Source organism: Cebidichthys violaceus, unplaced genomic scaffold (genome assembly GCF_023349555.1).
Source record: "Cebidichthys violaceus isolate CVI_PGR_0920_01 unplaced genomic scaffold, fCebVio1.0.p SCAF_7, whole genome shotgun sequence".
Lineage (NCBI taxonomy): Eukaryota > Metazoa > Chordata > Actinopteri > Perciformes > Stichaeidae > Cebidichthys > Cebidichthys violaceus.
The window spans coordinates 4,030,311-4,056,790 of NW_027176927.1; the positions used below are offsets into that span (position 1 = coordinate 4,030,311).

At 40.5% G+C, this 26,480-nt stretch overlaps 2 protein-coding genes across 7 annotated transcripts in view; both read right to left on the minus strand.

Annotated features, from left to right (window-relative positions):
• Positions 1–240: 240 nt before the first annotated feature.
• Positions 241–3,205, minus strand: cd79a (CD79a molecule, immunoglobulin-associated alpha). Its single transcript, XM_068736480.1, has 5 exons — positions 2,839–3,205; positions 2,038–2,379; positions 1,299–1,414; positions 972–1,034; positions 241–769 (listed from the first exon to the last, which is right to left on the minus strand). The coding sequence occupies exons 1-5, from the start codon at positions 2,876–2,878 to the stop codon at positions 644–646; spliced, it is 687 nt and encodes a 228-aa protein (XP_068592581.1). The 5' UTR covers positions 2,879–3,205; the 3' UTR covers positions 241–643.
• A 110-nt stretch (positions 3,206–3,315) lies between these two features.
• Positions 3,316–26,480, minus strand: part of arhgef1 (Rho guanine nucleotide exchange factor (GEF) 1) — a 36,624-nt gene continuing 13,459 nt past the window's right edge. For 2 of the 6 annotated variants that reach the window (XM_068736478.1, XM_068736475.1), the window contains 29 exons: positions 26,184–26,267; positions 25,920–26,033; positions 25,076–25,174; positions 23,196–23,238; positions 22,956–23,061; positions 21,937–22,077; positions 19,772–19,801; positions 18,766–18,877; positions 18,493–18,568; positions 18,225–18,254; positions 17,629–17,829; positions 16,826–16,967; positions 13,249–13,439; positions 12,980–13,126; positions 12,562–12,644; positions 12,101–12,226; positions 11,828–11,942; positions 10,824–10,924; positions 10,579–10,653; positions 10,399–10,474; positions 9,595–9,762; positions 9,398–9,485; positions 9,207–9,308; positions 9,007–9,059; positions 8,753–8,896; positions 8,518–8,643; positions 7,908–8,092; positions 7,317–7,421; positions 3,316–6,555 (listed from right to left, as the gene is read on the minus strand). In XM_068736478.1, the coding sequence (XP_068592579.1) occupies positions 7,347–7,421; positions 7,908–8,092; positions 8,518–8,643; positions 8,753–8,896; positions 9,007–9,059; positions 9,207–9,308; positions 9,398–9,485; positions 9,595–9,762; positions 10,399–10,474; positions 10,579–10,653; positions 10,824–10,924; positions 11,828–11,942; positions 12,101–12,226; positions 12,562–12,644; positions 12,980–13,126; positions 13,249–13,439; positions 16,826–16,967; positions 17,629–17,829; positions 18,225–18,254; positions 18,493–18,568; positions 18,766–18,877; positions 19,772–19,801; positions 21,937–22,077; positions 22,956–23,061; positions 23,196–23,238; positions 25,076–25,174; positions 25,920–26,033; positions 26,184–26,234 (3,000 nt within the window). In that variant the 5' untranslated portion in view covers positions 26,235–26,267 and the 3' untranslated portion in view covers positions 3,316–6,555; positions 7,317–7,346. Of the gene's footprint in view, positions 6,556–7,316; positions 7,422–7,907; positions 8,093–8,517; positions 8,644–8,752; positions 8,897–9,006; positions 9,060–9,206; positions 9,309–9,397; positions 9,486–9,594; positions 9,763–10,398; positions 10,475–10,578; positions 10,654–10,823; positions 10,925–11,827; positions 11,943–12,100; positions 12,227–12,561; positions 12,645–12,979; positions 13,127–13,248; positions 13,440–16,825; positions 16,968–17,628; positions 17,830–18,224; positions 18,255–18,492; positions 18,569–18,765; positions 18,878–19,771; positions 19,802–19,883; positions 20,511–21,936; positions 22,078–22,955; positions 23,062–23,195; positions 23,239–25,075; positions 25,175–25,919; positions 26,034–26,183; positions 26,271–26,480 lie in introns of those variants that run through there. The other 4 variants (XM_068736477.1, XM_068736474.1, XM_068736476.1 and 1 more) reach the window with 3 other exon arrangements.

The window sequence follows — 26,480 nt, forward strand, 5'->3', positions numbered from 1 at the left end:
CACCGCCTCTCTCATCTCCCCTTCATACCTGCACGCGAGCGCCGATGGCCCCGCCCACGCCGAAATTGAAGCCAATGTATGACTGCGCCTGTCTTCCAGTAGCCAATCACGACGCGCTAAAAATCGATGACTGTCCCGCCCCGTACAACTTAGCTTAATATCATAAGTGAGCCCATTCAAAACAGATTAAAGAGGAATTGTCTTTGTAGACAATGTAGGCCTTTTAAATAATTACTAGGATTGATTTTTTTTACACAACTTTATTCTTAGAGCACTCACAGACATTTACATTGAGAAATCACTCAGTAAGATTCAAGAAATGCATTATATATAGAGAGAGATTATTTTAATAAACAAAAGCACAAAGCTGCTAAAACAATTTCACAACCAGCTCCACACATTTGATTGTCATGCAATTGAAGATTGTTTTTTTTTCAGACCTCTTAAAGGACTTCTCGCCTATGTTAGCTTGAAATTTTTGTTTTAGCCAGATGCTAAAACTGTAAATGCAGGCTTTGTACAAAACTCCAAATCTGTGTTGTAAAGAATGAACCTGTTTTATTTGGATATCACATGGTTAAACTTCAGCCCTAAAAATAGACTCAACACTCTTCCTTCCCTTTCTCTAACTGTACCCTTTTCTTCAGGGTTTCTCCAGCTGGATCTGCTCCTCTTCCTCTTTAATGTTGCCCACATCCTGGTACTGGCCATGTGCCTGGGAGCGTTCAATCTGATCATATGTGGACCAACAATCGTCCAGATTTAGCCCCTGGAGTATTAGATAAGGAAAGATGGATATCAAGTAAACGCTCGAAAATCAATGAAACATATTCATGTTAAATTGATTAGTACAAGATAACATGTTCATTGATATATTTGTTCCTGCATTCAGCAATGTGACTTTAGTCAGGCATGTGAGAAACACTTGTGCCTGTCACATGACTCATGGACTCAGGATTTGACTCATTTACCTGATAAATATTTTCCTCTTCCTTCTTCGCTTTCTTCTTCTTCTGTTCATTTAGTCTCTTTGACTGTGAGGGGAAAACAGAAGTTGGCAAAGCTGTGACATTGTGCAATTTCCCATGGAGAAAACGTATAAATATCCATTTGAGAAACTTATAGCTGAGTGTTGTAGGAACCGTCAAAGCAGCGCTGTCTTACAAACTGCAACACATTCTGGTGTGTTGACATGATGGCAATACCATTATTGAGACATTTTGGAAATAAACCATTGTTTCAACATTAATGCTACAAGTGAATGGTAGTGTATGGTAATGTGGAGTGAGATATAATACCTTGCGGAGAAGGATGCTAGAAGGCACAAGCACACACAGCAGCAGTAAGACTCCCTCAGCTGTCAGGATCTGGTTTTTGGTGCTCTCGCTGAGGTTTATTGTCTTCTTCATTGGCTCTGGGCATACAGACAGGGTTCAGAGGTGGAAGAAATTAAACAGATTGCGTGTTTTTGTATCAAATGCAATATTAAAAGAAGCTGGAGTGTATACAAAATAATCAGGCAAACTAAAGAATGACTTAACAGACTTATTTAGAGACTTATTACACTGGATTGTTTTGTTATACGGCACAACTGTACTATTTAGTATAACGAACACAGTCTAATATATAAAGGTGATGAATTTATTAATTAAATGAATGGTTTTGATAAGTATGGGTTCTCGTAAACGTATGTGCATAATACCCAGAGGAGTTGTGGTTGTTTCACATCTCCACATCTGCCATCTGTGTTTGATAAGATTATGATGCAAAATGGAATTTCAGTATGATAAATGGCTCTACACATTAGCTTGACTGCAACTTGATCTATTCTTACTGCTATTTAAAGTAAATGGCCAGGCAGCAGATGAGAGCATCCTGATTATGTAAATATTAACCAAGCTGCGATATGCAAGGATGCTAACACTCACACAGCTCTCGGATGGACTAATGTTAACAAGATTTATGGCTTATGTGGTGTTAGCAGTGCTATGGGGTCGATTGACTCCATCTCACTCCATCACACTCATGAACACTCACTGTAGACCTGCAGGTAGGTGCCATGTGAGACGAGCTTGTCCTTCAGCGAACACTGGTAGAACCCAGAGTCATTCAGCTCGACTGGCTCGAAGGTTAGGGTGCCACACGATTTGCCAGAGTCTGTAATGTTTCCTTTAATCACACGTTGCGAAAGCACCACAGCATGTGTATGTCTCGAAAAATGTGTACTCATGGTTTTGTTGGCATCTTGTTTGATCCAATGGAATTTCAGTGAATTCTCACTGGTGATGTAGCAGCATTTCAGCTCAGCTGCGTGATTGACCTGCTCCTTCAAAAAGGGCCTGTCCGGCTGTAAAATCACCGTAGTTTGAGCAATACCCACTGTGGACGAAGCAGCAATTACATTATATTGTTTTAAGCATTTATTACACATTTGTTCATTGTTTGATTTTTATCCAACATTTGTCAAATAATTGAATAATGATTGCATATATCACAATCCATAACCTGTATATCCAATGGACATATAAGGTCTTAAAAGTTGAGTAAGAAATATAGTTGAAATGAGCTTTAAATGTACAGCATAATGAACCAAAACTAAAAGAGCAAACATGCATCATGATAGCACGGACATCTGCTTCGACAGGAGATGTGGTTCACTGAAGCAGAAGGGCTAAATGTGAAAACAGTTATAAAGAGTACATATATTTATACTCGCTTGAATATACAGACATGTCTATTTTCCAAAAAAAAAAAAAGATAATTGTATCTACACAAATACAAACTGTTATACAGTATTTCAATTAAAATTGTATCTTAAAATAAATTGATCTGACTCACCGACAAAGCTGCAGAGTAGAATGTTTGTAATTGTCCCCATCGCTTTTACAGATGTTTGATACAAAGATCAAAAAATGTACTGAATTACGGCAGGAAAATTTTTTAAACACCACCGAACCCAGTTTTAGCTGCTATATTGTGCTAACACACTGCTGTCTTGTTTTTCTCAGTCAGGATTTATGCTTGACTGATCTTGGACTGTCCTATATTTGCATAATGCATGCATGTAGAAATTAGATATGTGAATTTCTTCTTAAAAAATATGAGAACCAACAGACATTTGATATATATACATACTCTATATACAATGTCTATGTTGGCTCTCATGTTTCTGTATTTTAAAAGGAATATACAGGACATGTTTTTTTAAATCAACATAGAGTCTAACCTTGAGCCCCAAACCTTTAGCTCAAGAGTTATTCTTACATACGTATGTATAGTATTGGCTCATAACTATATAAAATGACAAAACAGGAATTCATTTCCCCAATTTATTTAACAAAAATGAAGAATTAAAAAACAGAACGTACCACAATTTTCCTTAAGTATACATCATTAAAGAGCCTCTTCGTTGATAAAAGAATCAAAACCCAAATACACAGTATAGTTCTTGCATATTCATTGTTTATAGACATGATGGCAGACACCTGCATGACAAGGAGCAGTGTCTTTTCTATACAGGGCACTGGCTGGCTGAGTTGGTGGAGGGCTCAAAATCTATTGCTGTATTGGACACAAAAACTGAAACCTGGGACGATCTCTCAACCGTTATTAGTCATTTTGTCTACGTCTCTCACTCTCATCAGTCGATTTCACAGTCCTCCACTGAAAAACAGCCCATAGCAAAAGAACAAGAAAACAACTTGATGTTGGAACAAGGCACCACTCTATAAATACATTTTCTATACATCTAGGGATTTGTATATAGAATGCATGAGGAAAAGCATCCGGAGGAGAGAGCGCAAGAAGTGCCTGTAGCAGTCGTTCAGCCAGTAAGTGAAGGCGTCACTGTAAGCTGGTGTTAACTGGGTTTCACCAGCTGATCACTGCAGTTTGACAATTAAAAATCTCTGGTTGAGATGATCTGTTTAAATGTATCCCATCAGAAAGCTGGATAGCCACAGTACAGAGGTTTGCGCTTTAACGTGCACAAAAAAAAAGAAAAAATTGTCACAATGTTTGCATAATTGTTCTACATAATTCATTCATGCATAGACAAGTTACAGACAAGTCCTGTCTCTCTCACCGTTATGGCCAAATGCATAGTACATAATTACAAAGTTTGTTTGAGAACAAAAGACAAATAGTAAAAAAAAAAAAAAAAACACCCTCCCCGACCCGTTTAACAAAATCAAATGAATTACACAACAACATATGGTAAAACTGTGCAGTAGGAAAAGTGATCATGCTATCACAAGTGAGGGTGTTATCAAGAGGTGTATGTAGCTAATAAGCGAAAATTTCTAATTTATGCGTTCTTTAAATTTTTTTTTCCTTCAAGCTAACATCTATATACATTTTACAAGAGGAAGACATGTGGAGAAAAGGCAGTAATGTTCAAACACAAACTGACTAACGACACCAACATTTGCACAAGTTCACACTGACGTTCAGTGGGGTTAACGGGGGCGTTTGTTGTTGTGGCAACAACGGGTGAGAATGCATATCAGGAAGTGATCATGATCACAGTGTTGGCGAGAGCGACGCTGGACTGAGTCCACAGCTTTCCTTCCTGCAAGCCTTCAACGTTTCCTTTGTATCCTCATCTGGATTCACTGTCTTGTTGCCTTTTTCTTTGCAGCTGGAAGACGTCCAATCATGTGTTTAATAACCGTCCTCTATCCAGGTCAGAACAGTCCAGCTTGTAGCAGTCACACCGGCCTACACTCACACTTATTAACACAACCTTTTCATTATTTTGAAGTGTATGCAAGAAATCAAAGCTCAACAGTTTGGGTTTGGTAATAAGGCTAGGGCAGTCTGACATTCTTCATCTCGGTATCTACATTTATCGAAAAACAGCTTCTTCTTTTTTTATTCACAACCAATGCTTCAATCTTCTATGTGCTTTTGAAATCCCTTCACTTAAGTTACCACATGTTGGTGTTTGAGGAGAGGAAAAGCAGCAGCAGGCTGCGCTACTGAGAGATCCCTCCTGCATTAGCATTAGATGTCACGCTACTACACAGGTGTCATTAAGAGAACTACAGCTCCTCGTATGAGGCTCTACCGGCACTTTATGTCTTTGGTCTTGAAATTATATCATCATAACTATAATTACAATCAACTGCTGAATAAAATACAAAGACAGAGCTCAGTTTTGATACAAAAGTTACTACCAGGGAAGAATAGAATGCTTTGCTAATAACATGTGAAAATCGTTATATAATACAATTTATAACCCCATCTTAAGGCCGTGTTTTTGATCGGGGGGAAGGTGACGCTGCAAAAATGTTGCTGGGACCGAATGACCTTTGTGAACACTTCTGTAGCACTGGGCTCTGTCTGTGTCTGTGTGTGTGTGTGTGTGTGTGTGTGTGTGTGTGTGTGTGTGTGTGTGTGTGTGTGTGTGTGTGTACAGTTTTCAGTACAGTGAGCTAAATCCTAATCTCGTGTTTTCTACACATCGTCTCATGACCCATTGGTTTCAAGCTGGCTTCAAATAAACCAAAGCAACCTCTAAACTCACTCTCCGCCCCTACAGCTTTCATCTTCTCTCTCTACCTTGATCTTTGTTACACATTCTGGGTTTGCCTTCTTATATTTTGTCTTTTCTCTAACACATAGCTCTGCCATTTATTTATTTGTGGGCCCAGTGCTATAACACTTTCACTGAGGCAAGGCAACTCACTGACCCATCAGAACTAAGAGGAATAAATAAAGGCGGTAAATACAAACCATTATCACCATTATTAACAGCATGATTACCTATAGCGACACTATTTATAAATGTTTCTGTGTGACCTAATAACAGTAAGAACCCTCCAAACAAGCACATCCTTAATTAAAAACTTTGTAACACACATACACACACTTTCTTGCATGCAATCTTCTCAATAATGAGGTCTGCCTATATGAAGCCCAACTGTTCAAAGACTATACTGAATAGAGAGTAAATACATTTTGCAAAAACAGTGTGAACTTAGTTTGATCAGAAAAAAAAGTGCATCTCTGTGGTACTTTGGCATAGACTAGAAATAACACTATATATCAGCAGTAGTATTTCAATACATCTTCAAACGCTACATTGGCCCCTTAAGGCTTCCACCTGGTTATAGCTAACCTGGCGGGCAAAGGCATAGGATTTCTCCTTTACTGCACATCTGCTAATAATGTCAATTATTTTGTAGCGTTCATGTCTCTGGTGTGCGTATGTGTGTTACAGCAGATCGCAATCACTACATTTTATTAGGCAGCATCTCTCTCACAGCAAAATATTGCTTCAGGTTTTTTGGCACCTCTCTGGAAAAACAATCCCCCACTCAAAAGTAGGATGTCCTGTTTTTTTTTGTATTTTTTGTATACCTCTCTACCAAGCATGCACGCAAACAGACACACATACACATGCACACACCCTCCCATGTGACATCACTGGACCACTGCACTGAGCAGAAAGCCCCCTAATGCAGCAACAGGGTCCAGGCATGACTTTATGAGGAATTTTCAGGGAAGCTTTTGAAAGTCACTCTTGCACTCCAAACTAGCACCAGTAAAAATCTAAACAGAAGAAAAGACCAGTTTGAATGTTAGATAACAGCATGTAAAGTTAATAAGCTTAATGATGAACAAGAGCTAAATGTCTTAAAAATCCTATTTTTGTCACTTTTACAGTTTTAGTTACATCAAGTCACTAAAATATGCATGCTAGTGAAAGTCCAGCATGGACAGCTTAGTCTTAGTGTCAAAGACAAACAGAACATTTTGTGTATGGGGATATTATGGGTTTTACAAAAGCTGAGCCTTAGGATATTACTCTGTATCTGTAGCTATGTGAAGATGTGTGCCAGTGAAGGATATGCAGACCACTAATTTATTTGCATTACATTCATAATAGAGTGTAAAAACGTTTATTTTAATAGCAATGTCTCCGCTATTCAAACAGCTCCTTTTAAAAAAAATGCTGATATCAAAAGCTAAGTCATATCCATTCTATTTCATTGTTGGGTATTTTATTTAATTCTCTGTACTTTTAGTGGTCTGATTTCATTGTATTTGTAGTGATGAATTGTTTTAACTTGACTTTCCCACATAAAGCACTTTCTAACTCTGTCTTGAAAAGGGCTTCAAGAATAAAGTTTATTATCATGATTATTATTATTATTGTTATATTTGCAGGATGTAGCTGTTGCTGAGAAACATCTGGTGTCTCTCCACTTCTGAAACTAAACCTATGCCCTTGATGATGAATGATGATACTTAAATCATACTTGAGCCCTTTAAATATAATTATAAAACTTTATACAGTTCAACGTTCTCACCTAGTGGCCAGCAGGTGGCGTGATGGCGTCTCAATGGAAGTGGCCCCCCTCCAGTGAGAACTTGGAAAGGGCCTCCTGCAGCCTGTGGTGCTCCTCCTCTACAGTCTGCAACACACAAAATCAATATCACCTTAGGAACTGAAGAGAGACACTCACATCCACACCCCCTCACGCACACGCAGCCACTTCAGCCTCCTCCTTCTCCTCCTCCTCCTCTTAACATCTTCTCTTCGTCTCCCTCGCTGCTTCTCTGACACATCCCATCGCAAGCGCTGGACATAATAGCCATTTTCAGAGAAGTCCAATTTCACAAGGCAATTTTCAGCCAAGCAATAACAGCAGTGGTTAAATGGTTTTCTATTCTCTAGTTTCTCTTTTGTGCCATTTTGGCCCCATTTGTCCAAAGTATACCACAGCTCGCTCCTTACTTAAGTTATCCTCAGTGAAATCCTTGATGCCCAACTGTGTGTGCCTCTTTCCAGTCGGCTCCCATCTTTTGTTATGTCTCTTATCTTTATCTGCCCCTGTCATACTACCTGCTCCCAGCTTTTCTCTCTCGCTCTCTTCCTCTCTGTGTTCACCTCCCCTCACCTGTAGTCTCTTTAGTTGTTCCTCCAGACTGTGGAGCCTCCTGCACACTTCCTCCATCCTCTCCTGGGACAGCACCAGGGGAGCACTGATGCTCCTCTCCTCCTCCCCCTTCATCTCTGCACCTTCTTTTTCACAGGAGTTGTCGTTCTCCTCCTCCGCTCCCCTGTCTATGGTCTGGCTTTCTTCTGCAGACAGAGAGAGACTCAGTTTAGATGTGTCATGAGTCTTTGGTTTTGAATCGCAGTTCATTCTGACCAGTAAAGCCGGGGATTGTAAAGCTTCATTGTCACAATGTAACCTAATATTGTTGCAGTTCTCTGTAATGTTTTATAGTAAAATAGGTCTCAAAATCCTTTATACCAACTCATTATTATGTTTAGGAAACTCTTTATAAACGTAAAAACTATGCAGAATTTTGTTGTTTGTAATGGACAGAAAAGAGGAAAAACGACACTTCTTAGTTGTGAGCAGTGCCTGGTAACTTAAACTTTACGGTTAATTTCAGGAAGTCACTGCTATCGGCCATCAAAAAGTCTGTAATACAACCCCTATAAAACTGGAACACACCATTTTCACTAACTTTGACGGTTTACTTTCCACAAAAGCCTACCTGTCGATTGACAGCTTTCCATTTCTTGACTGGGCGTCTCCGAATGCTCCTCCCCGTTTTCTCCATCAGGCTGCGAGTCTTCTGATAGACTGATGCTGCCGACCAACAGCCTCTTCAGAGACATGACTAACATAGGAGACACATTCAGTGGTTTCATTAGAAAGACTGGCAAGCTCCTGTGAAAGAAAGGAAAGACGGTTATACAAAAATCATCTATAGAAGCACCATCATTCACCTTCGTCCAAAGCACTGTTGGCCACATTCTCCTGATCGCTGTTGGAGTGGCCTATCAAGTCGAAGCCTTTGTCTGACAGGAAATCAATCAGCCTGTGCCTGGGGTCTGAAGACTTGTCATCGGTCAAGCTGTCTTTATCTCGATCTACAGACAGACACAAGGCTTAAGTTTGTCTCGAGCTTTCAGAACTGTGTAGCAATAACAAATTTGTACTATTTATTAAGTGTTCAGCTGATAAAGCGTTGCTGTCTCACCACTGCTGCTTTTCAGACCCCCATTCTCAGTCGGGCTCAAAGGGGCAGTCAGCCTGACGGAGAGAGAATGACAAAAGAAATGAGATATTTTGAGATGGGTGAACTTTGGCAGCCGATGAATACGGCTTGCTTTTTCAACAGATGAGTAAAACACACACACACACACACACACACACACACACACACACTCTGACACATACGTGGAGGGACTGAAGAGAGCTCCTCCAAGAGGCAGCGTCAACCTCATGGATGCTGCACTCTTCTTCAGATCATCCACTGCTGACTTTATCACCTCGGTCCAGCTGTAAAAACACAAACACAAATCAGATTGCGATTCATCCTATGATTTACCTTCTGAAACAAACATGATTAATCTGTGTATTTCTCTTACAGTTTCCTCTCTCCAAGAGACTGAGCCACTAGTTCATAGATCTGAGCGCCGCTGTCCCAAGTAAAAATGACATAAAAGGCCTTCCGATCTGACAGAACAGGGAAAAAAAAGAAAAAGAAATTGGAAGGTTGAATGAAATTGATCTCACAATGGCAGTGACCGCGTGTGAAACTAATGTACTGTTTTGTGCGTCTAACCTGTGGCCACCTCTCGTAGGAAGACAGATTTCAGCTTGATGATGGGGCTCAGCATCTGCTTGCCCTCCTGCACGGCGATATTGCTCTTGCTCTGGCATTTGAGGACCATCTTGTCGTCCTGCTTCTGTAGGAGCACCAGCAGGTCCCCAAGCAACACACACTGCACCTCTGAGAGACGGGGAGGAGAAGGAGCAGGACGGTGAAGTGGGAAACACAGGAAAGGACAGGTAGGATATGGACGTTCTCTGCTGTCTGACTTCTCAATTACTCCTATTACTATTCAGCTTCATTACTTTAGATTGTTTTTAGTTTTGTGATTAACAATAGTTTTTCTTTCTTCTCCTATTTATTGTGTGTGTGCAACTGTAACCCAGCGGCATGTAATTGCCCAGGCACGAATAAAAGAATGAAATTGAATTAAGGTTTGAAGGAACTGAAATGAACTGAATATAAAAAAGGAAGTCAAGGGGCCAATAAGATGTCAAAAAAAAATCCCCTACACCACAGCTGGGTTTCCTTTCATAGCTACCTTTAATCTACAAATTTGAAAAGGGGAAATGAAAACAGAAATATCTGATACTAATTTTCTCAACATCCCAAAATACACCACTGTGGGTTTTTTGTCTTTTGGAAATATGAATGGCAATCTAAGTGAATTTGATCAATTACATATAATAAATATTAGCATGAGCCCAATACGTTTTTTAATTTGAATGAATTCAGCAATTTGTTGTTTCTGCAGCAGAACACTGATAATCCCAGGCAGTTTGCATGGATGTAATGCACACACAAGCAGATATTTACCGATTGCTTTCTCCTTTGTGACTCTCCAGGTCACAGGCCCTTCATAAAGCATCTTCTTCTGAGTCAGGTCGATGCTCTAGAAAAGACAGTGGGAGAATAATGAGCAATAGAAATGTCAAAGAACTAAAATCTGTAAAGTTCAACAGTGTGTGCAACAAAACTTTGCTGAAAGAAACTTACTTTATATTCTGTATAAAGGTCATTACTGGGTTTGAGCCCTGATGTGTCCAGTCTACGCTGGTAGTCCTTCAGAGTCTGGGAACAGAGAGAAAGGTTAGCGGGTCAGACAGGATCAGACAGCACAGACGTAGACGTAGTCTAACAAGCAGAGACCTTCAGAGGTCTCAAAATGAATTTACTAGACTCCAATTGGTGCTCAATCACGACATAACTGTGTGCTGAGTGATGGATTGTATGTTTCTCACCAATAGGTTCTCCATCTCTTTGACCTCCTCATTGACATGGTTGAGGATCTTTCTGCAGCACTCTGCGCTCTGCTGGATCCTCTCCTTCTCTGTCGGGTCCTCTGGGGAGAGACAGAAAACACAGAGTTGAGGAAAATGCAGTTTTCACAGCAGAGCCCAAACAAAAGCCATAAATCACAAGCGTACACAAAAATCTGGGACGGACAGTTTTGATTGTTGAAATGTTTTGCTGGTGTGCTTAAGTTAGTCCACATTCATCCTGTGTCCTGATACAGATTGGCACATGTAGTTTTAAGCATTAGCATAATAAACCCTCTGCATTCTGTCCAAATAAGATGTAATTTACTCAAACAGATAGATTATCATATGGCCAATCAGCTTGGCAAAAAAATATACATAAACACCAGACATGGAGTCATTAGTGAGTAATTATCTGTCAATTTCAACAATTTTCATTCCACATTTTATTTTTGTCTTTTTAAGAAAACAATTTATATGGAAAATATAGGTAAATATCATAATTTGTACCATGAATCAATGGAACAATAACGTTTATACTGTGTTTGATATCCCTTTAATATCTGTGAATGTAGTAGACGATTGAGGGCAATGTTGTAAATCGATGAGCAGAACTTAAGGACCAGTGCAAAACCGACTTCTGTTCATTTTATGATGATTTTTGCATCACTGTAATGAAGTGGCTTGATTGGTCAAGTATTTAATTTGCTGAAATAACAGCTATATTAACAATTTACCAATAGAACCCCCCCCCCCCCAAAAAAAAATACAATAAATATATATATATATATCACAATAAACAGTATTCCAACATTGTGATACAAAAATAGATATAATGTGATATAGGATTTTGTCAATCCCTTTTCACATTTTAATAATTAGCATAATTAACTCACCTGTCATCAGTAAAACACACACACACACACACACACACACACACACACACACACACACACACACACACACACACACACACACACACACACCTGTGCTCTTTGCAATATTCTCCAGCAGCAACGGGTATTTGGTCAGTCTCTGCATCTCTATGGGAATGATGTCCTTGAGCTGCAGCCTGCGGCATTGAGGCTTACTCTCTGCCTCCTGGGATTAAAACAATTGAGTCAGAATGAGAGCACATGTATGGTACCAGTTACATGACCTATTGAATTAACAATGCATCTGTGGGTGCATCTTTCCGCAAATTCTTTAAGATTCAGTTTGTCTGTGTATGTGTGTGTGTGTGTGGTATGTGTGTATACCAGTATGAAGGAGTTGAAGCGTGGCTCTTTCTTCTGCCTGCTCTTGATCTGGTCCAAGGCCCAAGACTGGTGACTGCAGAACCGAGCTGTCAATTTCTGGAACCACTCCCCCTCTGTACCTCCAAACTGGAACACAGATAATGACACAGTGTCTTGATAACCAGAAGTAAAGAATGAGAGGAATAAAGAGATGGGTAGATGGAGAAAGAGATGGAAAAGGCACAGAGTAAAGCCTGGCAACTAATATAACTGTGCAGCTGTTAGAGCAAATATTTTACTTTCATAGATAAGAAGCTTTCAGCATTTGCTAAACCAACTAAATCCCATTTATCAGAACTACTGACAAGTTATGTTGAAATTAATTGTCAGCACATATCCGTTGAAGTTTTCCCCAAAGCAACACACATTCTGAGAGAAAGTAGAGACAGGATAATATAAAGAGAAATATTATGATGACTCACTCTGTTGAGCACTGTGGTGCTGATAGATTTGACTATGAAGTTGTCATCCAAACGCAGTTTCTTCAGGTTCTCGTAGAAGTTATCTGCATTCAAAGCCAGAGCCAAACAAATAAATAATGCACTTTCAAAATACTATGATCAACTCACCTTCACAAAACAGTCAATAAACATTTTTTTGTGAGCGATGAAATAGATTTTGATTTCTAAATTATTCTCGACTGTGCACCCAGTTTCAGTAGTAGACAGATTGTACACGCAGTTACCTTTATCACTGGCAACAAATACACACAACAAGCAGCTTCACACTCAGAATACAAATTTAGATTCACTGCATAATGTTTTGCTTGTTGTGTGGAAGGAGAGCACTAGCTTCAAAGTTCCTTCCTGCATCTGACTCTGGGAGGATACAATGACTCACAGTGCATTTCAATGATCTCATCCAGGTTCGGAAAGATGGCGGACAACTCAGTGGAGGTCAGGAGCTCTTCTCTCTCCAAAGGCTTGGAGAAGATCATCTGAAGGACACTCAGCATCCGCACATGGGCGTGCTCAGTTGCAAACAATTCTAAGAGGAAAGAGGGAGTAGACATGGGATGAGAGATAATAAAAACATTTTCAAAAAGGGCTCGCCAACACCGCAACCTTCTTTTATCTGCTCATCTGTTGCTTCATCTCTCTTCTCCTCACCGTTGATGACCTCCTGCCTCTTGGTCTCCTTCTTGCCGAGACTGGACAGGCCTTCAGGGGGTGCCAGCTTCCTCCAGTTGGGTGGGTCCGACTCAAACTCCAGGAGGCGTGGCTCCATCTCCTCCAGCTGTGGAGAAGGGCTGGTTGGGGAGTGGCCGGGCCCCTCAGGAGGTAAAACTGGTCCATCAAAACTGAGAAAGGAAAGACGTGGGATAATCATTAAGTTAGTCCTGTAACTACTAAACAATGTGATTCAAATATGACCCAGGTGGCTATCATCAAGTGATGTGACACACACTCTGGTGGCACTAGTGGAGGTTGCAGCTGGTTGCATTTCTAAATGCACACCAGGGATGTCTGTAAGGATATTAAGTATCTAGCAGATCTATCATTGTCCTGTTGTATGGTGAGATTATAATGCAAAATCAGCCAACTGACTAGCTATTAATATCTTACAATGAAAAACGCACAACTTAAAGTGCTTCAGAGTAAAACTGTGATTAAAACGGGAAAGTACAAAAGCCATGCTGGTTTTCTGTTGCTCAGTAACAATCCCATGATGCACTTATTATTATTATTATGTAACTGTAAATAATTCACTTAAATTCACACTAAAATTGTAAGTGTTTATTTTTCCTTCTTCTTCTAGCCTTGTTAATAAACCATTCTCCGGCTTTATGTGCACAAAGTCACACTCCACTGGATCTCCATGATGCCAGCAGCTAAGCAATAAGTCATTGTAAGGATTGCTCAAGGAAACCTACAGAGAAATGTATTGAATTTGAATAAACTTGACCTCTTGTTGGCTTACTTGGGATCATTCATTGTTTCAAGACGTCCCCTCTGAGTCCTGACAAAGTACAACTGACCGCGTTGTGGATTTACAGTCGATTAACAGCAAGTCAACACACCCCTAATAAATGGCCCGCACCTAACACTTACCCAATGGTCAACATTGACATAACTCAATAATCCTTCCCTGAAAGAGCTAAATGTCTGACCTTTCACTGAGAATGAGAGCGCTGTTTGACTGTTACTCACACAGCGTGGGTCAACAGATCCGTCTGACAGTGAATAATGAGTCAGTAAACCTGTCAGTCAATTGATTCATTTAGTTTGTGTCTACAAGAGGCGAAGGACATGTGCCCTTTAAAAATAATTGGGTTTAAATATCCTTTCAAGGTGATCCACCTAATAGTTCGAACGGAGCCAAGTGGGTTTGGATCCATCAATATTCTCATTATTACCAATTATTTAGTTTAACTGCTTTGTGATTATTTCAGGACAGCTGCACTCATCCTCTTTGATCGGTCAGTGTTTGACAGCCTGTCTGTCTCTGCTGTGCACCTCTCCAACCAGAGAGGCATTAAGAGGGGGTTTGTCCATCTTACGGATGGAAGTGGTGGGGGGTGAGCGGTGCAGGTGTTGTTGTCATGGCAAAAGGCGGCTGGAGGTCCACATCACTACGGGAGCGAGACTGTTTGGCCCGGGAAGAGCCGCGGCGCCGAGAAGGGTGCCGGTCCACGCGGGCACTCTCACTACGCCCCACTTTCCTATTGCAGGGAGGGAAGGTCGGAGAGGATGAGGGAGGGATGAATTGGAATAGAAAAAAAAGAAGGTGGGAACAAACGATAGAGAGGAGAGACGGAGAAGAAAAAAAGGAAAAGAGGCCACAGAAAGGACAAGGAGAAAACACAAACAAAAGCATGGAAGGAGGAAACAAAGAGATGCCACAGAATGGACAGAAGAGATACCAAACAGCAATGAAAATAACAAGGGAAGGACAGTAGAGGAGAAAGTAATGTGCAGTCAGTGTGCACAGACATTTGTGTTAATTATGAGGGTAAAGAGGAGGATTCATAGATGATTTACACACACAAAAAAGAGAGCGATTCAAAAAGGGAAAAAAATTACATCCACAAGATAGAGAAAGAGAGAAAATGAGTGACAAGTGAATATGCATGACATATGACATGCATATAATGGTTGGACTAGAAAATATAGAGTATGCTTCATAAACTGTAGACATAGTAGGACTTGAATACCAACACGTTCTACATTTCCTTATGAGTTACTGGGAGCCAATGAACAACAGTATGTTAACAAAGTACCCATGTATTGCTTCTACATCATGTCTGTACCAGGAGTTTTCAGTTAGGCAACTTTACTGGTCATTTATGTCAACAGTTCTCCAAATCCACACCCCGTACATTCACATCAACTCAAAATAATCCAACTGATCTCAACAATCAAGCTTATTCCAATTCCTTCGCACGCAGGTCCATGATACTTAGCCATGTGGTGTTTGTGTATCAGGACTGCTGGGCTCAATGTGAGGTGTGTATGCATGCAAGTGTTGATTTTTCAGGTCTGTATGTGTGTGCTGGGTGATCAGTAAAAGGCCTGAAGCATGTCCATGACTCAGTCAAGGCGCTGACACCCACCTTGTCTTCCGTCTGTAAAAACACGGACACCAAATTGTTACACACCTGCCTTTATACAACTATTAGCCACAGTAGCAACCGTAACATGCAAAGGCACACCCCAACATAATGTCCTAAACTAGTTACCGCTGTCGAAGTAGCATGCTCAAATAAGATGCCAAAGCCCCTGGCACAACATGTAACCGCACACACTGTGGAGACAAGCAAGACAAAGGACGGGCCCTGGCCACAATAGATGCAGACACCTTGAAAAGCACACGGGGCGAGCAACAAATACTAGAATATAAAATGAAACTTATCGTCCACTTTCAACTATTAACTAAATACCAGCAGTGTTAAGATGAACTACTTTGTGTAAAACGTTTCTTCAAAAAAAATTTAAGCTTTAGACGAACTTTAGACAAAATAACCAGAAATAACCATTTCTATAGGTTAGCTAAAAAGTCAAACCTGTTTACTGGGTAGAAAGTTACAGCAAAGAAATCTATCATAAGTGCCACATAACCGTAACAATTACAAATGTCTCAGTCAATAATAAATCTTCAGCGTATTAACCAACAAGTACCCGAATCTTATGAAAAACAGGAGTCAGAACTGCACAAACAATGCCTATATGCAACAAAACAGCAATGAAGCTCTGTCGTAAACATTAGGAGATGCACAACAGGATGCACACAGAAGAACACAAAAGGGACAGAATGATATTAGGAAGAAAGCACACGTGCCATTGTGAGAAAAAAACAGGAGAGAGGGTATGAGGGGGAGGGAAGGCAAAGGGCTGGAAGGGAGGATTGGGTCCGAGTTCACCTGGTGACGGTCCTTCTTGAATCTGAAGGCTCTGTTAGCTAGCGAGCAACAGGCAGCATGACAAAAGCTTGCACACGGCAGGGACAGACTGCTGGGGGAGTTTTACCACGCTCCCTCAGCCGGAGCACTTCAGACATGTGTGGCCTCCCCCCTTCCCCCAGGTCATCAGATACATACAGTCTTTACACCTCACATACAGTCTAATAACAATCTGATTATGTTCTCTAATCCTGTATATTCTTATACTCGTTTGTTGAGTCACTACACTACACCCCCCCCCCCCCCCCGGATGCTACTGATTTTTTACAACATCTCAATTTCCTCACCTATCTTTCTCCACATTTTCCTCTGTGGGAGTGTCCATGGGGGAGAAGGGCTCCCCGACGGTCAGCCCTCCTCCCAGGCTGACGGGGGACACATCACCCCCGTCTGATAGGGTCGGTGGCTCTAAGCGATTGCTTGAGGGGTCTGGAAGGTTAGACGGTGAGAGGAAAAACAATGAGGGTTTATGAGTAGCAATTTTTCTTCTGTCAAAAGATAATTAATTGGTGCTTTTATCAAGTAAATTCAAAAAATGTATAACTTATCAAAATAATGTATTATATAGTGTAACAATATAAAATGTACACAAGATATTTACATTTATATCTTTTTACACAAGAAAACAAATTCTCCTTTTTCAAATGCTGATACCAAACAAACGTGAAATACAGTTATACGCCCAAATATATGTATCCTATTTATTAAAGATTTATACATGAGTTTAACAGTTAAATTGCTCACTCATAAACTTGTTTAGTGTTTAATGGTAAGCAACTAATAAACTATTTTAAAAAGCTGGTATTAATGGATTATTCAAAACCAAATTAAATTATGCATTTGAACGTGCTAACAAGTTAAGCTATGAGCATGGTGAACATTAAACCTGCAAGAAACAACATGTTGGCATTTTCATTGTGAGCATGGTAGCATGCTGATGTTAGCATTTAGCTCAAAGCACCATTGTGCCTATACACAGTCGTTTGGGGGGGCTGCAGGCTCGTTTTATTCATCAAATTATCAACTGGTTATAAAGTCAAGATTTACTCCAGACTCCATACAACCCGTTCTAGTTGATGAGCCGGCTTACTATCGGTGTGTGAAGACTCTGGGCTGTTGGTGGTGCTGATGTTGTTGCCTGAGCCATCAGTGACCTCTAACCCAGGCACAGAGGAGGAGCTTCCGCTGGATGTAGACTTTCTGCTGTTGAGGAAAGGGGCCGCAGGTTCGGTCAAAGAGCCTCTGCCGGGAGCTGGACCCTTACGCTCCGGAATGACTTTCTCTTTTTCCGCTGAAGATGGGGAGGAGAGCGACAAGTTTAACGGAGCTGAACTTTAGACAAAGCAGATGCAGAAAAAACAAGACCCAAAAACCAATTCAGTCAATGAAAAAGGGACTTTGTGAGACAGACAAACACACAGAGATGAGTATGGTGCAATCAGGGAATCTGTAGCAAATGAGAGGGTTAATTTGGTGCAAGAGAACACCCACAACTCTGCAGACGAAATAAGTGTAAGGTTTTCTGGCGAAACAACCACCCTGAAACATGAATCAGCTACACAATGCCCCACCCACATCCCCTCCCAGTTTGATTTGGGACATGCAGACATGCTTATGGGTTGATTAGTAGGGATGTGACCATTCTACAGATAAAAGAGGGGTTTTAGAACTCTGGACGTCTAGTACCTTCAGCCTCCGTTTTAGGTTTGACGTCAGCTGTAAGAAGGGCAGGACAACATGTTCTCATATCCAGACCATTCACGGACATCAATATTTAAAGATACTACATGGATTTCTTTTGAATGTCACTATAAAATGTATGTAATGTGTGTATTTATAGATTGTAAATACTCTCAAATATCATTCACAAACAGAAATAAAATACTTTATGTTAAAATAACATTATAATAGGACTCGTGTGATGTTTGCTAAGGCACAAAAAGTAGGTACATACTGTTGCCTGCAATCCAGCTCGGGATGCCAGGAAACCCCCCTCTGGGCTTGGTCTTTGTGGATTCTTCCTTTTTATTCTGGAAAGACAACACAGGTAGGGAGCAAGAAAGAAGTCAAATCTGAGGGCTACAGAAACACAAATGAATCCCCACAAAGATTTTATGAAGATAATCCAGTACGTGTATTTACCTGTCTTATTGCAGACGGATAACATCCCTGCCTACTTAGGGAAACCAAATAAACAAATAAATCAGCAGAGCTGATGGTAGCTTACCTTTACCAGCTGTCTCCTGAAGAAGCCTCCTCTGGACTTCTTACTGTCAACTGCCCTGGTTTTAACCCCAAGGTGCTTCATGAAGAAGGCCACCGCTGAGAAGATGGATTGACTAGGGAAGAAGTTAGAGAACGGTAATTATTAGTAATATCTAATATGTTTGGTATTTTTTGTTAATACTTATTTGTAAATGTCCTATTTTTCTAATTTGAATATGATTATAATTATTTTAAATCATGATGTTCTTTTAGATGCGTCTGTCCTTGCAGGCTGCAATAAAGGACATTTGCATAGTCTCAGGTGTCACTGATGACAATGCTATGAGACTTACACAAAATGGACAGTGCACATGAGGTAAGAGCGGCAGGAAGGGCAGATGCAGGGAGGTGGAAGAGGGAGGTGGAGAGTTGAGGACGTCAAGAGGGAGGAGGAGGAGTTGAAAAGAGCAGAGAGGAGAGAAAATATGACACAAAAAGACAAAGAAGGGGTTGAGAGAAATTTGAGGAGTTGATAGAAAAAAAGCCTGAGGGAGGTGCCTCTGGGGATGTTCACACCATAAAAGCACAAGTATTTCAAGTTTTACAGAGCATGCTGTCTGAATACACAGACAAAAAACTTTAATCACAATGGACCAGAAAAGTTACAAAAAACTAAGAAGTGCATGACAGGGTTTAGTAATTTAATGTGTGTGCAGTGCAACACATTAATTAGGAAGTAGAACATGTAGGAACACATCAGGGGCTTTTTAGAAGATACAGTTATGGAGTGCAGTGACAATTTTTTAAACAAAGTACAAACATATTTAAGTGCAGGAAGGACATTTTGTACAGAAAACGTATCCGAAAGCAATGTTTTATATGGTACACTTGAGCCAATATGCAAACATATTTTGGTTTGACCACACCCAGGCTGGGAAAATCATTCAGAAATCAAATCAGCTCCATGTGCAAATATGCATATACATTCATGCAAATATGTTTAACTCAACTTTTTAAATAAAACTCACCATTTTTCCTCATCTGAGACAATTGAAGGTCTGAAAGAAAAAAAGATATGTGTGATGTCACGATTGTAAAGGGACAAAAGCAAAAACAAACTCCTTGCAGCATCAAGCTCACCTCTTCCTTTTAAGTAGCATTTTTCCTTTCTCTTGCTCGACTGATTATTAAGTGTGTTTTGGGCCGGTGGAAGTGACTAAGCTTTTCCTGATCCAACGCAAAGCTGATTGTTGTGTTATTTTGTTCGGAGCAGAAGCTATTGAACATATTCTAAAATTTGCGCAAAAAAAGGGGGAAAAAAACTAAACTAAAAAAAGATCAAAAAAGGAAAAGATGCATCAAAAGCTGCACCTCTGTCTGCTCTAACAATTTAAAAATCAACTTGCACTCTTGAAGTCCTGCGAATAATTCCAACTATTGTCTCCTGACTGTCTAACACGTCATCTATTCTGGTTTGTCTCTCTCCGGTCAAATGTCTGCAAAGTGAATCCAATGTCAGAAATGATCCAGCACAGCGGAAATGTCTATTTAACCCGTTTTTTGTCTGATGCAACACGCAAGCAAGACTTAAGAAATTGGATACTCATGTTTTGTTATGAACATAAAGAGTGGGAGGGGTTTCCCAGGGATTTTCCGGCATAATCCAATCAAATAGTCTGGCTCCCTCATTCTCACCACCAGAAAGACCAATAAAAAACAGCTGGGGCGAGGTCACTTTGTTGTGGTCCAATGAGGGGGAATTGGATGGGGGTCAGCGGGTGCAAGAGTGTGGGAGAAGTGTGAGGGTAATAGAGAGATGATTGTCGGGAGGAATGAATAGAGTGAAACTGAATTAATCGTTTGTGCAATGGAGACAAGAGATCCAACTGTGCGATAGTAACTGAGTGAGTCAAAAGCTGAATTATCGCGTCTTTGATACAGACTGCTTTGCAGACTTTCTGTGTCTTCTCCTCTGACGGCGTGGTTGTATCCACAGGACGAGTGATGCTCATGCACAGTGCATCTTCCTTCACTTAGGTTGTTCCTTTTTTTTCTCTGTTCTGACAAGATGAAGTTAGACAGTATTCTGCCCTCTCGCTGGCCTCCTCCCTCTCCGTCTGACTCGCTTCTTGTAGATAACACATTGTAGTTGGCCACGGGGTCAAGGATAGATTAACTTTCCCCCAGAACTCTCGCTTTCTTTCTTCATCCGTGTCCAGGGCAGGAGCTATCCCGCATCGATAACCCTCTGGCCTTTTCTCTACCCTTCCTTCTAACCCCCACGCTACCACCACCACCCCTCCCTCCAGTTGGCGAAACGCCAGGGGAGAGCCTTCCTGCCAGCGTGGCACTGCTGACTCCATCTTTTCCTCTCTGCCTCCTCATTTCCTTCTTGCTCTATTGTGCTCTCTTCCAATCACTGTTCCCTCTTGCTTGATTTTCTCGCTGGATTTGTCCGTGTGAGTGGCACTAGATTGGTTATGTATACGGCTAATATACAATACAACGTGTAGTGCCAACTTTAGAGGGAACAGATCCAAAAAGGCTGCTTTCCACCTTTTTGACAGACCAATCATCCCCTCAGCTGAAAGGGTTGAGCAGCAGGGAAAAGTCTGTCTTACTATTTGAATGTTTTTTTGTCTATTAGTATCTTCATGACAATGCGAGTTGTTGTTTTCTTGTGTGTGAGAATTGCATTTAGTTTTCTTATCAGTCATCTTTCTAATTTCCCAGATTTCCACGGTTCTTTAGATGCGGTGGAAACGCAAACACTAATGCACAAAAGGGACGTTTAGTTCCTGAGTTTTGCTCCTGGTTTTAGTTCCATAGTATTAGGAACATTTTGGCCAAAAAAGGCTAGTTGGTCTTCAATCTTGAGGGAGTCTCCTGGATAATATGAAAATACTGTAGGCTTAAGTAATGCATATGTATGTTCAACAAAATTTCTAAGAAATCATGTTTTTCTCTCAGTTTGGCGTGGGAGATTGCAGTAAATACTATGATACCACATGAGAGGCCGGTTGGAGGTGCAAATCAAATTCAAGACACAAAATCATTGCAAGTGAGAACAGAAACATTGACCCAGAATCCCAGGATATTGTCCTGGTGATTCAACTAGGCGGGTTTATCCAAAAATAACTCCTTCCTCATTGCAATCCTGTGGTGTAAGAAGCAGTGGAAGAGAGAAACTCACTGTGTCTCAGACATCTTGTCCAACAGGTTCTCAGCTACAGACTTCTCCTTCATCTCCATCGGGATGCGGTCGGTGGGATAGTGGCTCTCCACGTCAATGAGCTCAGCCTCGTTGGGTGTCATACCCATCATCCTCTTCTGCCTGTGAATGAGACAGCAAACGGAGGCAAGAGTTTGAACAAGATTCATATTGAAAACAAAGGATTAGCACACTTTACTGATTAACATTTTCCTAATTCTGTGAGCAGATACATTATGTAGATGAACGGGGCTGATCAGTGCATTATCATGCCTAAAATATGGATATTCATCAACAGTTACAAGAGAACAGAGACCTTAATTCATAAAAGACTTTAATTCTCATTATCCTCTCCATGATTTCCATATTCTGAATGCATATTCGAAATGCAATGCTATTTGGCGACTCAGTTTGAAATCTCACAATAAGCCATTTTCTTGTACATCTAAATCCAAGGCAGACAATTTAAAAGTTAATTTGTTCAGGTTAAATACTAACCTAAGCATCAGCTTAGGGCTGGGCAATAACTCAATATGATAATTAATCGGCTTTCAATGGAATCAAATCATGATGAAATCATATATTGAGATATTGTGATGCACAATTACGTTGTCTAAATAACAAGAACCTATGAACCTAACCTATGAACAGAAAAATAGCTCCCTCTGGAATAAATTACTCAATTAAGCAAGTTTCAAATCTGTGGAAGTTTATTTTCATGTTAAAAAGCATGACTTGAAGCCGAATGCTGCCTTGAAGGTAAGAAACACATGTGACAAATCACGATAAATTCAACACCTATTCTCTTTAAGTTTGAGATACAGTATATACAGCAGAGACCTTCCTGAGTGACATCACAGAATACTCATGTCATGATCAAATCTAAGAGTATAAAATCCACAAATATTGACAAAATATTGTGGATTTAGAAAAGAAAGAGTTGGGGCATAGCTAAGACTCTACGTGACTTGATGAGTATTGTTAAGAATGGGGATTCTCACCTGAAATCTTCAAGCTGTTTGGCCACTTCAGCAGCCTGCAGGCTCTGAACCTCCTGAGCATAACGCCTTTGGGTGTCCTCGTGAAGCAGATCTGAACGTGTTCGGTCTGAGGGAAGGAGGACAAGAGAAGTGAGTGAATGAGAAGCGGTAATACAGAGAGGAAGACACCTGAGGTGTGTTTGTATGTGGCAAAGAATACATAATGACTTTTGATAAACACGCCACAGGAAAATAACTCACCCAATTCATAGGCTACATTAGAAGGAAGTGCCACTCGGAGAATCTATATTGTGGAGGGAAAGACAAAATGGGTACAGAGACAGAAAAAAGAATATTATATTAGTTTTTATCATATAGTATATAAGTTGCTTTGATCTAGGTTCTGTTTATTGTGTACACATAACTAAAACTAATGCAGTCTAATACAACAGCCCTGCAATAAATTCTACCTTCATAAAGGCTATAATAGTTTTTAGTTTTTATTTTTTTTTTACTTCTGCTGAGTTTTTAACTGTGTGGTCATTTTGGAGGCTGTAGTTTACTGACGGCTGTTTCTATTATTTTGTCAACCCCATTCAAATCAATGAGGGTAGGCTGAACATCTGAACACCTTTATAATGCAATACAGTTGAACCGCACCATAAACTACAGCCTCCAAAATGACCATAAAGTTCAATCAACATCTCTCTGGGCTAGGTGTACTTAATAAACTGGCAACTGAGTGTATATGGCTAACGGTTTCTCTAATGTGTTGACACAAGGCAAAACAGAGTGGTATCACTGTCAACTGATAGGAATCAAAAGAAAGTGTGAAGTTGCCACATATCACCACAAGGGGTCATTTAAACATTAGAAATAAAACAACCACCAAGACAAAAAACACATATTCCTAATGACAGATATATAGCTCTGTCACTGACAAGAAAATGACCGCATGGGCCAACTTTATGTCAATGGGTTTATAGAAGAAGAAGGTTTAAAAAAAAAAAGAAAAAAGAAAAGGTTAAGAGAGGATGATTCCTCCTAAAGGGCTTTCCCACGATCCTGACAGGAAGCTGTGGGGTCGGACGAAAGACAGAAAGTGCAGCGCGAGCCAGCTGAGCTGACAGACATGTGCAGTGCATGAGATCTGAGGAGGAAATATAACAGAGAAGTGACAGAGGCCAGGTGTGCAGGGAGGAGTAATGGGTAGTGACAGACAGAAACTGAAGGGTGCTACACAGAGGCAGAGTATTGGCAGAGCAAACAGAGCCCACTCAGAGCCGCGCACTCGAAAACAAATCATGTGCACACAATGTCTCTCCTGAGTTCAACTTATAGACGGCAGCTGAGCACTGTATCAAATTCCCATTGATACAACACAATGAGAGAAGAGAATAATATCTGTGTTGCAAAGGCTGAATAGATTTTTATATAATTTTGTTGCAAAAACTGAAAGAGCAAGAATTAGCGACTACCTGACACAACTCTCTAGAGCCGAGAATCCCAGAAATATACGATATAAAGAAAGAGAGCGACCGATGAGAGTCTAACAGAAAATGGAATCCTTAAGTCCATCATTATAGGAAGTGGTTTTATATATATATATATAAATAAAAAATATAGTGTCTGCACGGCTGCTCTGTCCAAACAAGGCAGCGGGATCTTCACACATCCAATAAAAGTTGCACCCGACCTGAAAAAGAGCCTTGACTTTCCTCCTCCCCAAAACACATTTTCAAAAAACAAAAAAAACACAGAAATGAAAGTCTGAACACACTTCAGAAAAAAAGGAATCAGATCTCTTGAGGTCATCTGTGCTTCCTTAAAAAAAAGTGATCAATGCATATCTCTGGGCTGGATAAATTGCCCGAGAATAAAATGCTGCATGTCATCAGTGTGATGTTGCTCCCTCTCTGCCTTGGTGTTTACAGGCAAGGTCTTCATTCTTTCATTCGTTCCGGACTTTCCTGACTCACATAAATATTCTTATTTGACCTTAAGTTAACAACACATCACATCACATTTGTTTAAACTTTGTGACGATCAGGTCGCTCGTTATTTCAAGCCCATTCCCATCCACTTAAATCTGGCATACAGGCAAACATCTGACAGGAGATGCAGTGCGGTGTGCTACTTACTGCACCCTTGTCCAAGAAGGTGTTGTAGAACTCCACAAATTGCTTCTTGGTCTCTTTGGCACTGAGGTTCTTGAAGAGGTCAGCATGGAGGTAACACAGCTGAGAGGGGAGAGACAGACAGAAGATCAATGAGTGCTCACCAAATTTGAACAGCCTTTAACTTCCTGTATGCTGTTTTAATGCACTCAAAAGGTTTCTCCTCTTAAGTGCACAATTAAGTGACTCATATGATATACTGATAAACCACAATATCTAAATACTCATTTCACTTCACCTGAGCTTAAAGTCAACAAAGGTTTTCCAAACACAAAGACTAATTGGGTATTTTAATCACAATGTCACTGTCAGCCATAATCATGCACCAACCTCAATCTCAATAAACACTATAATAACTGTCTTCTATAAACCCTTCTGATGTCCTGACACACTTCTATTCTCTACAGTACATAAACCTCCATGAGGGAAAGAGGGTAACAAAGGAGAGGGTGAGGGAGGGTGTCATGACTGTGGGAGGTGTAACAGCACCTATTCTGTACTATAAAATAGGGAAAACACCTAAAAATGATCTTTAACAAAAGAAAGAAAAACTTCCATGTGGATCTGTGACTCGTTTCAAATATCGATTACCCATCAGACGATAAACTGACTTCATTTAATGTATCAGAAATCTTTCTGTCTAAATACATCAATAATATGGCTACAACCACTGATTAGTTTTCTTGTCAATGGATGTTTTTTTCCCATAAATTGATGAAAGTCAAAAACAATAACAAAAATCTTCTACAACCTGAATTTGAGTTATTTGATGGACAGTGTGTTGCATTATGGGAGTTGTCGTTCTCACCAGCGGAGCCGGGTCAAACTGTAGAATGACATGTTGTATGAAGACCAGCAGGTGGGTCGGCCGAATCTTCAACAGGTCTATATTGTTGAAGTGTGTGCACTGGTCATCCATCACCTGAGAGAGAGAGAGAGAGAGAGAGAGAGAGAGAGAGAGAGAGAGAGAGAGAGAGAGAGAGAGAGAGAGAGAGAGAGAGAGAGATAAGGACAACGGAGTATGATCAAATATACACTCAGTTGTCTCGCTCTACTTTTTCCATTGACTCACATCATTCAGATCATTCTCGAAATCCTCATCCTCAGCCCCGATGATGCTCATGGCTGGGTTAGAGCACTGAGCCCCAAACACGCCCTGCTATTCAGAAAGAGGGAGAGAGAGAGAGAGAGAGAGAAAGAGAGAGAGAGAGGGGAAGAAAACAAAACAATTAGCAAACATAATGTGCTGTACTTTGAACCGGTAGGCTTCCTCTTTGACGTGCTGAGCCCCCGCTGAGCAGAGCCAGACATAAAGACAGATTAAAGTTTGGACACTGTGAACTTTCCCAGTGAAATATCACATCAAGCG

Coding starts and splice junctions, on each gene's coding strand:
- cd79a (XM_068736480.1), bottom strand. CDS start 2,878: ATGGGGACAATTACAAACATTCTACTCTGCAGCTTTGTCG. Junction 1,035..1,298: donor CTAGCATCCTTCTCCGCAAG/GTATTATATCTC, acceptor TTCCCCTCACAG/TCAAAGAGACTAAATGAACA. Junction 770..971: donor AAGAGGAAAATATTTATCAG/GTAAATGAGTCA, acceptor CTAATACTCCAG/GGGCTAAATCTGGACGATTG.